Source organism: Canis aureus, chromosome 5 (genome assembly GCF_053574225.1).
Source record: "Canis aureus isolate CA01 chromosome 5, VMU_Caureus_v.1.0, whole genome shotgun sequence".
Classification (NCBI taxonomy): domain Eukaryota; kingdom Metazoa; phylum Chordata; class Mammalia; order Carnivora; family Canidae; genus Canis; species Canis aureus.
The window spans coordinates 24,172,634-24,185,311 of NC_135615.1; the positions used below are offsets into that span (position 1 = coordinate 24,172,634).

Consider the following 12,678-nt stretch of genomic DNA (forward strand, 5'->3'; position numbering starts at 1 on the left):
GGGAAATCGGGACAAGAATGGCTTTTCAAATCTCTCGTTAAGGCTTTCCTAAGATTATCATGAGATAATAAGCAACGTGAAAGAGAGCAAGAGGGGGGGGGAGGTAATCTAAACGCTGCATTTCCAGATTAACTTTTGCAAAGCAAAAGGCAGATTTGATTTCCGCGGATCTCTCGACTGTAAAAGGCAGTCGAGGGCAGCCCGGGAGGCTCGGCGGCTTAGCGCCGCCTGCAGCCCGGGGCGTGATCCTGGAGACCCGGGATCGAATCCCACGTCGGGCTCCCTGCTTGGAGCCTGCTTCTGCCTCTGCCTCTCTGTCTCTTATGAATAAGTAAAATCTTAAAAAATAAATAAATAAATAAATAAATAAATAAATAAATAAATAAATAAATAAATAAAAATAAATAAATAAATAAATAAACTCCCGGGACCACGCAAACGCGCCTACAGGGTCCTGCGGCCAAGCAGCGAGGACTGCGAGGGGGCCACGCGTCCGGAGCGGGCCCAGCGCACCGCGGCAGCCGGTGACCGGGTCGCGCAGCCCCCGCTCGCCCTGCACCGCGCGGGGCCTGGGAGCACCGACGCCGCGCGCCGCGGCGCCCCCACCCCCGCCCTCCGCCGCCCACGCCCCGTCGCGGGGGGCAGGGCAGGAGGCGGCGGCCCGCCCCGAGACCCCTACTTAAGGCGGCGCGCAGGGCCGGGCGCGGCGGGCCCCGCGGCTGGGAGAGCGGCGCCCGAGCCCTGCGCTGCGGGCTGCCCTGGGCCGGCCGGCGGGGCGGCGCTGTGGGCTCCGCGGGCTCCCCGACGCCGGCGGCTCCCGGCGGCTCCCGGCGGCCGCCGCTCTCCCCGCGCCCCGCCCCGCGCCGCGGCCCCGGGGTCCCCGCCATGCGCCCCGGCTAGCGCGCCCCCCGCCGGCTCCCGCGCGGCTCCCGCTCCCGCTCCCGCTCCCGCTCCGGCTCCCGCTCCCGCGCCGCGCCCGCCGGCATGCTGCGCCCGCTGCTGCTCGCCGCGCTCTGCCTGGCCGGCCGGCCGGACCCCGCCCGCGGCTGCCAGCTGCCGTCCGAGTGGAGGCCGCTGAGCGAGGGCTGCCGCGCCGAGCTGGCCGAGATCATCGTGTACGCCAGGGTGCTGGCGCTGCACCACGAGGTGCACGGCCCCTACAACTACCTGCCGTGGCAGTACGAGGCCGGCGACGCGGGGCTCTTCTACTCGGCCGAGATCGAGATGCTGTGCGACCAGGCGTGGGGCAGCATGCTCGAGGTGCCCGCCGGCTCCAGGCTCAACCTCACGGGCCTGGGCTACTTCTCGTGTCACTCCCACACCGTGGTCCAGGACTACGCCTACTTCTTCTTCCTCAGGTGAGCGCCGCACCTCACCTCGGCCCGCGCCTCCTCCCGCGCTCTTTGCCCCCCCCCCCCCCCCCCCGGCCCCCAGGGGCACCTGGAGCCAGCCCGGGAACTCCAGGGATCCTGGAATACGCCTTGGGCTCCTTTCCTTTTAACTCTTTTTTTTTTAAATTTATTTTTTATTGGTGTTCAATTTACTAACATACAGAATAGCCCCCAGTGCCCGTCACCTTTTAACTCTTTATTCTCTCCTGCTCCGTGCGACGTCTGGACAAAGGTCCTGGGTGTATTCGGCTAAGGCCACTGAAAAAACAGAAACCAGGGAGGATTTCTGGGCTGAATGCATCAAAGAGTGTTGCAGGCAAAAGCCCAAGGTGGTTTCCAACAATCCACTTGGCTCCTCTTTTTATTCTTTTAGAGAGACCCCTAACTCTGGGAAATAAGGGGTAGTGCAAGGGGAAGTGGGCGGAGGTGTTGGGGTGACTGGGTGATGGGCAATGAAGGGGGCACTTGGCGGGATGAGCACTGGGTGTTATGCTATATGTTGGCAAATTGAACTCCAATAAAAAAAATAATCGGATTCACTGGGAGTACCTTGGGATGGTGAGGGCGGGGGCATCAACTTTCAAGTCAGACTGTTGTTGGAATTCCAGCTCTGCTCTCCCTGTGAATTTTTGAACAAATTGTGTTGGGAAGAACCTCAGTTGCCTCCCTCTCTCCCTACGCGGGAAACCAGGTTGGTTGAGATGAAAACACAGTGAAGCCGCAGCACACTTGTGCAGGTGAGCTAAGGAAGGCCCAGTTCCTCTTTGCCGCACCTGCTTGAATGCCAAGTTAGGGATGGTGAGGCGTGCAGCCCAACTGTCCCTTTGTTTCACCCCTTGTCCACCACCAGCAGATCTCAGTGCCTGGCTTTTCAAAATAGCAAAGATTTAGGTGGGGGGGGCCTGCAGGGGAGGAGGACCTGGCTCCCAGTGCTTTGAAGAACCTAGGTGAAGCAGGCAGGAGGCCCCCTCCGACTGGAGACCCCTGGAATCTTGTCAAGTTCCATGAAAGTTGGCCTGCAGTCAAGATGGAATTCATGCGTGTGAGTTCAGTCAATGGGTTTGAAGTTTGAGATAGAGAACAGCAGGTGGAACCCTAAATGCATTGGCTGCCGCCGGTTGAATTAGAGTGCCCTAGAGCAGCTGCGAGAAACGTTGACCTGGAATGTTACCTACATATCTAGCTAGTGAGTGAGTGAACCCACAGTCCAGACTGGCAGTGGCTCCAGTCTCCCCAGTCCGGGAAGCAGCGACGAGGACCTTTGGAATGACCATGCCCTCAGTCTGCAGATTCACTTTTAGCTCTTGAGATTTCACATGAGCCTGAACAAGAAAACCATAAGATCCACCCGGGGACGTTCATAAGCTCATGGCAACACATGTTTTCCATATTGGAGCCAGAACCTCTAAGTTTAGAATACATGGCGTGCTTTGTGTTGGCTTGGGCGGTTTGCTGAGATTATGTTGTGCCCCCCCCCTTTTTTTTAAATTTCTGGGGAAGTATAGTTTCTAAATAAAGTCAGCAAGGAGTGAGGTGGTATCTGTGATACAAAGAAACTCAGATTTCTCCTGTTTTTCTTGAGGAAGGATACTGAGAACCCAGCTATAAAGCTACTAGTCGCTGAAACTTTATTTTCCGAAGAAAAAAGCTGGAGAACTTGAGCAGACATTATATTTTCCTGATTTTTATCATGAAAGAGCTTTGTCCAGTGGCTCTGTGGTGGTCAGCCAGCCCTTTCATCTTTCCCTCTGACATATTTACAGAAAGTTTAGGGCAGAAATACAGAGTCCACTGGTAGTCTGACAGATTTGCATTTCACAGGGCTGTGTTGCCCTGAAGTGTGTTAACAACGGCATACAAATCATTCCTCCCCTGTTATTCTGGGACCTGGTGAGATCAGGACAGATTCTGGGCAGTGTCACAGGGAAAAGTGGCAGTGGAGGCTCACTGGTGAGTCCCTATTTGTGCTGGAGGGTAACTTCTCCCTCTCTTCTCTGTACGGGATTTCTTTGTCTTTCCAACAGGCTATTTATTCTTAGCTCGATGAAAATGTTAATGTCTATACTGCACTTGCTCTATGCCAGATACTTTATCTAATGCGGTCCTTGCACCCCATCATGGTGGTGGAGTAGCGACTGGAATAGTGAAGCTTAGGTAATCCAGGAAACTCCTCTCCAATCAGATATGTGACAAGTAGCAATGGCGGGATTCGAACCTTGGTCATTATAACTGGCTTTCATTTCCTTTGAGAAACAAGGAACACTGTGAAAAAGTAGGCCACTTGGGAGATATACAAGTAGACAAACACATCTGCACAACGTCCCTCCCCGGCAACCCTTCATCCAAACTCCCCTTTTGGAAAACCTTAAGGATAGACTCCTGTAGTGTGAGGCAGAGAAACACTTAGAAATGGTAAGTCCTCTAACGAGAGTCCTGTGAGACCTAGTTGTGTAATGGCAAGATGGTCCGTCTTTACAACTCTTGATTAAAGCTGGTATACCCTATGGCTGTACAGCCTACAGTTCTACTTTTTTTCCTCTTTGTTCCCATTAGGATGGATGAAAACTATAATCTCTTGCCTCACGGAGTCAATTTCCAAGATGCCATCTTTCCAGACACTCAAGAGAACAGAAGGATGTTTTCCAGCCTTTTCCAGTTTTCGAACTGTTCTCAAGGGCAGCAACTGGCAACTTTTTCCAGTGACTGGGAGATCCAGGAAGACAATAGGGTAAGAATTGACTGTTCCCGTGTCACAGCGAAATAATAGAATAGCTACGTCTTGTCTGAATTTCGTGACTAAAGGAGTCAAGAGTACTCTTCCAGAAGCCCAGACCTTTCCCATTCCCCTGGCGTTTAAACAAACAGACAAACAAACTTCTTATAAACTAACTAGATTCCTGAGACTTTACTAGCTGGTATGGGGTTCCTCATAAAGTGAAAGAACAGATTGAATGAAGGTGGGAACCTATCCTTAGTTTCTCCTCTTGTAAGATGGGAACAAACTACATCATAGGGTTGATGCAGTGGGATTTACCTATGTAAGAAAAAAAGTAAAAAAAATGAAAATATGTAAAGCCTCTAACATAGTGCATGACAGAGTAAGTACTCAGTACATGAGAGCCATTATGATTATTAGATCATTACTGTTATTGATAGCATAAGGCTCTAGGGAATCTTCTAAGGGAGAAGAGAAAGTCCTCCAGGAAATGGTTGTCCTAGCTAACCCTTCCATGATTGTTAACTCTAGTTGTGAAGACCTGGAGGCATAGGGTGGCCAAAGCAGTGTGGAATGTAAGGGTTAAGATAATTTGGGGTATGAAAATGTAAAAGAGATCTGCCCATCTGGGACAGTTGTCAGAGTTGTGGGGAGATTTTGAAAACTGTCACTGTCGCAGACGGCACTGCCATACTCAAGCTGGGATGACTGTAGGACCAGATCAGTAGAGGAGGTGGCCCCAGGCCAGGTCTCCCATGTTTTTAGGGCAGTGTGAGAGACTGCTAGAAGTGTTCTGATGGGGGGAGGGTGTAGGCATCTCATGGGACAAGGACTATTTTTATGGGTTGATGAACTAATTTGCACATGGTAAGTGGCTCCCATGGGTCCCCACATCTAGAAGTGTAGAATGGTAGTCAATAGAGTTTCTCTTCCACGTCTGATGCCTACCCATCTGGTTCCCACCTACCCTTTAAACAAAGAGTTACTGTTCAATGAGTATTTTCATCCAACAAATAATTCAAACTTATGTTATTTATGGTCTCCTTTGACCCAAGTGGCAGCCCACTACGCATACTTGGCTATACGTTGCCTTTATTCACAAGTAGATCTTGAAGATCTTTCTATATCAGTGTAGGTGAAGTTGCCTTAAATGGCTGCATAGCATTCCATTGAGTGCATGTATCACAATATATTTAATCAAGTCCTCTGTTAATAGGTGGTTAGCTTTGTTTCCAGTATGTTGCTGTTACAGAGTGTGTGGACATGTATGACATTCGACATCAGTTTGTGGGACTGCAGAGTCCAATCTTTAGCAAATACTGTATACCTACTATAAAGCAGCTACTGTTTTAGATGTTAGTTTTTCAATATTGAGCAAAATACAAAGCCCCTGTTCTCCTGAAGCTCATAGTCCTAGTGTTGGTGATTGACAGAATCAAAAGACCCCATTAATGATCTCATAATTTTAAATGAAAACATATGCTCCCCCCCCAAAAAATATCAGGGATTCTGACCTAGACTTAAGGGTAAAGAAAGCCTTCTCTGTTGAATTGATACTGAAGCTAAGATTTGATGGATGAAGAGGCATCCTAGTTAATGCTGGGATCAGGGAGATATGAGAGCACTCCAAAGAATCTGTGGAAAGTTCCTGTGGCAGCACAATGCATGATGCCTTTGAGGGAATGAAAGAAAGCTCCTTGGCTGGAGCAAAGGGAGTGACTGAGGAGGATGGGACAAGAGCTTGAGTTGGGGCCAGACCTAGTGAGGATTTGGGCTTTGTCCTAATTCTGATGGGAAACCTTTTATGTTGTGAAAGGAAGGGGGACAGGATCAAGTTTACATTTTGAAAAACCTACTGGGTTGGAGGGAATCCAAGTGATGTGGTGAGAACAGGAAGTGGTTATAAAGCTCCTAGGTAGTTGCTGGACTATGTAGAGGCGGTAGGGATGGAGTAAAGTGGACAAATTTGAGAGAGATTTAGGGGATAAGATTAGGTGTTCCTGATGGTTTGGTCACAAAGAGGTAGAGGAGGGTCAAAGCTAACTTCTTTGTTTCTGGTGTGAGCTGCATGCCAGGACTGACTCTGCGAGATGTGAATAGGAAAGGTTTGGTAGGGGAATTCAGGTGTCGGATGCTGAATGTACAGAGTTGAGGGGTTCTTGAGCCATCGGAGTCATTTTGAGCCAAGTGAGCTCTTGAATAGGGGTTGAATCTGTAAGTTTGGAGCTTTTTAGAAGAGCTCTAAGTGGAAAATCGACCTTTGGGACTTAACAATAATTCAGTGTCTGTTGAGACTGGATGTGAATGAGATTTTCAGGGATTTTTTGCACATAGGGAGAGCAGAGTATAGGCCCTAGAGTAGGACTGAGCCTTGTGGAATGCTAACAATGGTTGAGAAGGAGCATTCAGAGATGTAGAGGGAAAGCCCGGAGGGTCAAGGGTACAGAGTGTTCCTAGAAGGATGCGTGATCATCAGAGCCAAAAGCTGTTGCGAAGTCAAGTAAAATGATTATTGAGGAGTAAGCTCTCTTAGGTGACCTAAATGAGGACATTTTCCATAACATGAGGGAATAGGGTGGTGGGGCATGAGTGAGGGTAGACAACTCATCAAGGAGTTGAAGTTTGCCTGTGGATGGTTTCATACATCTAAGGCTGCTGGTGAAGGGGGTAGAATAGTTGAGGGAAGGGGTTTTGTTGTATTTAAAGATGGCAGCCATCCTGTTCACACCACTTGGTCTCTGTTTTCCTGCTATTCAGACCCTGCCTACTCAGGTTGTCCAAACTACCCAAGGGCAGAGATAACTATTTTATTTACTGTTGTAGGTTTGGTGCACCCTTTTATGGGTTTTACACATTTGTTACTTAGACATCCTGTCTCTCATCCAGAAAGACAGGATGCCTAAGTAAGCAGAAGCCTTCTGTCTCATTTTCTACATTAATATCAAAAATCCATATGCAATAAAATTGACTCTCTTGCATATGCTGTTAAGAGTTGTGATTATACAACCATGTGTATTTATCAAAACTAACCCCAGTGCCCGAAAAGTACCATCACTGCAAAGAACCTCCCTTCTGCCCTTTTTTGGTCAGACCCTTTCCTAACCTGAACTCATGGGGTCTACTATTCCAACACTGGTTGTGCATTTTCCAGAGTACCTTATGAATGGACTCATACAGTATGTTGCTTTTTTTTTTCCTTTCGATTGGCTGCTTTTACTTAGCATGATACATTTGATAATTGTTTTGTGTTCATTCGTAGTTCACTTTATTTTTAGTTGCTGAGTATTCCACTGTGTCTCAGGGATGTACCACAGTTTTATTTATCCAGTTGTCAGTTGAGAGAGATTTAAGTTGTTCACAATCTTAGGCTACCAGACCGAAAAGACCCACGTACAGGTTGTGGTATGCACATAAATTTCAGTGTGTCTTGGGTAAATACCTGTGATGGGTTTGCTGGGTCATAAGGTAAGTGTATGTCTAATTTTGTAAGAAACTGCAAAATTCTTTTTGAGAGCGGCAGTAATGTTTTGGATTTGTATTAGCAATGTATGAAAGCTCCAGTTCTGCATCATCATCAGTACTTGGTATGGTCAGAAAAAACAGACATGCTGATAGGTGTGCAGTGGTAACTCATTGTATATGTGTGTGTTTGGTTTGTTCTTAGATTCCACATGTAAATGAAATCAGACAGTAATTGTCTTACTCTGTCTGACTTAGCGTAATGCTCTCAAGGTCCATCCTTCATCCATTTTGAAAATGGCGGGGTCTCCTTTTTAAAGGCCAAATAATCTTTGTGTGTATACATACCACAGTTTCTTTTTTTTCCCCAGATTCTTTTTTTTATAAATTTATTTTTTATTGGTGTTCAATTTTCCAACATATAGAATAACACCCAGTGCTCATCCTGTCAAGTGCCCCCCTCACTGCCCGTCACCCAGTCACCCCCACCCCCCGCCCTCCTCCCCTTCCACCACCCCTAGTTTGTTTCCCAGAGTTAGGAGTCTTTCATGTTCTGTCTCCCTTTCTGATATTTCCCACTCTTTTTTTTCTCCTTTCCCCTTTATTCCCTTTCACTATTTTTTATATTCCCCAAATGAATGAGACCATATAATGTTTGTCTTTCTCTGATGGACTTACTTCACCCAGCATAATATCCTCCAGTTCCATCCACGTGGAAGCAAATGGTGGGTATTTGTCATTTCTAATGGCTGAGGAATATTCCATTGTATACATAGACCACATCTTCTTTATCCATTCGTCTTCTTTATCCTTTCATCTGCCATTGGGCATATAGGTTGTTTCCTGTCTTGGCTATTGTGAAAAATGCTGCACTGAACTGGGGAGTGTAGGTAAGTCTTCAAGGTAATGATTTTATCCAGTTTGGGTTTATACCCAGAAGTGGGATTGCTGTATCATCTGGCAGTTCTATTTTCAATTTTTTAAGGAACCTCCATACTGTTTCCCATAGTGGCTGTATCCATTTACATTCCCATCAGCAGTATATGATGGACCTACCTCTTCTCCACATCCTTGCAACACGTGGTATCTTCTAGTTTTTGGGTAATAGCTGTCCTAACAGGTGCAAGGTAATACTTCATGGTACTTTTGGTTTGCATTTCCCTGATGATTAGTGATGTTGAGCATCTTTTCATGTGTGTTGGCCCTCACTATGTCCCTGGAAAAGTGGCTAGTCAGGTCCTCTGCCCATTTTTTAAAATTTATTTTTTATTTTTATTTTTTAAAAAGATTTTTATTTATTTATTTATTCATGACACACACACACACACACACACACACACACACACACACGCAGAGACACAGGCAGAGGGAGAAGCAGGCTCCATGCAGGGAGCCCGACGTAGGGACTCGATCCTGGGTCTCCAGAATCAGGCACTGGGCCAAAGGCTGCACTAAACCGCTGAGCCACCCGGGCTGCCGTGCCCATTTTTTAAAAAATTAAATTTCAACTGAGTTAACATATAGCATATTACCAGCTTCAGGGGTAGAATTTAGTGATTCATAAGTTGCATAGAACACCCAGAGCTCATTACATCAAGTGCCCTCCTTCATGTCCATCACCCAGTTACCCCATCCCCTCCCCACATCCCTTCTAGCAGCCCTCAGTTTGTTGTCTATGGTTAGGAGTCTCTTATAATTTTTCTTATTTTAATTTTCCTGCTCTTCCTCTTTGTTCATCTGTTTTGTCTCTTAAATTCCACATATGGTATTTGTGTTTCTCTGACCATTTTTCTTAGCATAATACCTTCTAGTTCCATCCACGTCATTGCAAAATAGCATTATTTCATTCTTATCTAAATAAAATTCTATTCCATTCCACACACACAGAACCTACACCTTTATCCATTCGTCTGTCAATGGACATCTGGGTTCATATTTTGGCTATTGTTGATAATGCTGCTATAAACATTGGGGTGCATGTGCCCCTTCAAGTCCCTAATTTTATCTCCTTTGGATAAATACCTAAGAATGCAAGTTGCTGGGTTGTAGGGTAGTTCTATTTTTAACTTTTTGAGGAACCTCTGTACTGTTTTCCAGAGTGGCTTCACCAGTTTGCATTCCCACCAACAGTGTAGGGTGGGTTCCCTTTCCTCCGCATCCTCGCCAACATGTTGTTTCCTGAGTGGTTAATTTTGGCCATTCTGACTGGTGTGAGGTGGTATCTCCTTGTAGTTCTGATTTGGATTTCCCTGATGCTGAGTGATGTTGAGCATTTTTTCATGTCTGTTGGATGTTTGTCTTATTTGGAGAAATGTCTGTTCATGTCTTCTGCCCATTTCTTGACTGGATTGTTTGTTTTTTTGGAGGTGTTAAGTTTGGATTACTAGCCCCTTATCTAATATGTCCTTTGTGAATATCTTCTCCTATTCCATAGGTGCCTTTTAGTTTTGTTGATTGTTTCCTTTGCCATCCTCTATTTTTAAATCAGATTATTTTTTTTGGTGTTATGTGGGTTCTTCATATGTTTTGGATATTAACCCCTTATTGGATATATCCTTTGCAAATATCTTCTGTCATTCAGTAGGTTGCCTCTTCAGTTTGTTGATGGTTTCCTTCACTGTGCAAAAGGCTTTAGTTTGAAGCGGTTTTAATTTCTGCTTTTGTTGCTTTTGCCTGAGGAGACTTATGCAAAAATCTACTCAGACTAATGTCCACAAGTTTACTGCTTATGTTTTCTATTAGGAGTTTTATACTTTCAGGTCTTACGTTTACAGTTTTTAATACATTTAGAGTTTATTTTTGTATGTAGTGTAAGAAAGTGGTCCAATTTTATTCTTTTCTTGTAGCTGTTCACTTTTTCCAACATTATTTATTGAAGAGACGGTCTTTTCCCTGTGGTATATTCTTGCCTCCTCCTTTGTAGATTAATTAACCCTATATATGTGGTTTATTTCTGGGCTTTCTATTCTGTTCCTTTGATCTCTGTGTCCTTGTGCCTGTACCATAATGTGTTGATTACTGTAGATTTGTAGTGTAGCTTGTGATGTGGAAGGATGATACCTTTAGCTTTGTTGTTCTTTATCAAGATGGCTTTGGCTATTCATGGTCTTTTGTGGTTCCATATAAACTTTAGGATTGTTCTATTTCTGTGAAAAAATGCTATTGGTATTTTGATAGGGATTACATTGAATATATAAATTGTTTTGAGTAGTATGGACATTTTAACAATACTAATTCGTCCAATCCATGAGCATGGTATGTCTTTCCATTTGTGTCTTCAACTTATTTCATCAGTGCTTTATAATTTTCATGGTATATATGTTTCACATTTTTGGTTAAGTTTATTCTTAGGCATTTTATTATTTTTGTGCAATTGTAAATGGGATTGTTAATTTCTCTTTCCAATAATTCATTATTAGCGTATAGAAATCCAACAGATGTCTGTATATTGATTTTATATATTAGGGTTTCCTATATTTAATGTCCTATCATTTGCACATAGAAACCATTGTTTTTCTTCCATTCCAATTCGGATGCCTTTTCTTCATGTCTAATTTCTCTGGCTAGGACTTCCAGTACTATGTTGAATAAAAGTGATGGCAGTGACTATAATCTTGTCTTGTTCCTGATTATTATAGAGGATAAGTTTTCAGCTTTACATTATTGAGTGTGATGTTACTTGTAGTTTTTCATACATGGTCTTTATTATGTTGAGATATGTTCCTTCGGAACTCACTTTGTTGAGATTCTTTATCAAAAATGGATGTTGACATTTTCTCAAGTGCTTTTTCTTCATCTATGGCAATAATCTGGTTTTTATCCTTCATTTTGTTGAGGTGCATTATCATGTTAATTTTTGTGGTTCTTGGGTCATCCCTGGAATAATTCCCACTTGATTGTATTGAATGATCCTTCTAATAAATCTTTGAATTTATTTTGTTGAGGATTTTGCATCTATGTTCATCAGGAATATCGGCCTATAATTTTTCGTAGTATTTTTCTTTTTTTTTTTAATTTTTATTTACTTATGATAGTCACAGAGAGAGAGAGAGAGTGAGAGAGAGAGAGAGAGAGGCAGAGACACAGGCAGAGGGAGAAGCAGGCTCCATGCACCAGGAGCCCGACGTGGGATTCGATCCCGGGTCTCCAGGATCGCGCCCTGGGCCAAAGGCAGGCGCTAAACCGCTGCGCCACCCAGGGATCCCCGTATTTTTCGTTTTGATAACAGCAATCCTGGCCTTGTAGAATGTATTTGGGAACATTAATTTGTTTGAATAGTGTGAGAAGGATAGCTATTAATTCCACTTTAAATGTGTAGTAAAGGAGATCTCGGGGGGGCTCAGTGGTTTAGCGCCTGCCTTCGGCCCGGGGCGTGGTCCTGGAGTCCTGGGATCGAGTCCGGCATCGGGTTCCCTGCATGGAGCCTGCTTCTCCCTCTGCCTGTGTCTCTGCCTCTCTCTCTCTCTTTCTCTGTGTGTGTGTATCTCTCATGAATGAATGGATAGTCTTTAAAAAAAATAAATAAAAGTCTGGTAAAATTCACTGGTGTTGTGTCTAGTTCTGGAGTTTTGGGAACTTTTGATTACTAATTCAATTTCTTTACTAATAGTCCGTTCAGATTTTACATTTCTTCCTGACTCAGTATTATGTTACTATGTTTTTAGGGATTTACTTGTTTCTCTTAGGTTTTTCAATTGGTTGGTATGCAATTGTTGGTAGTCTTTTATCACTTGTATTTCTGAAGTGTTAGTTGTAACTTCTCTTTTGAGTGTGAATCTGCTCCTTTTTTTCTTGATGATTTGGTTAAAGATTTATCAGTTCAAAAAAACCTTATTTTTTTTAATCTTTTCAAAAAGCCAGTTCCTAGATTGATCTTTTCTATTGTAATTTTAATCTGTATATCATTTATTGCCTCTCTGATCTTTATTTCCTTCCATCTACTAACGTTGGGCTTTGTTTTTCTTTTTCTAGTTGCTTTAGGTGTAAGTTTAGATTGTTTTGAGGTTTTTATTTTGTTTTGTTTTCTTTTGACAAAGGCCTGAATTACTATAAATCTCCCCCTTAAAACTACCTTTACGGTGTCTCAGAGATTTTTGAACAATTTTCCATTTT

At 44.3% G+C, this 12,678-nt stretch overlaps 1 protein-coding gene across 1 annotated transcript in view; it reads left to right on the plus strand.

Annotated features, from left to right (window-relative positions):
- Nucleotides 1-969: 969 nt before the first annotated feature.
- The window catches only part of CCDC3 (coiled-coil domain containing 3), a 115,054-nt gene continuing 103,345 nt past the window's right edge, over nt 970-12,678 (plus strand). Inside the window, exons 1-2 of the mRNA XM_077897216.1 lie at nt 970-1,358; nt 3,945-4,119. Of these exons, the coding sequence (XP_077753342.1) occupies nt 985-1,358; nt 3,945-4,119 (549 nt within the window). The 5' untranslated portion in view covers nt 970-984. The remainder of the gene's footprint in view (nt 1,359-3,944; nt 4,120-12,678) is intronic.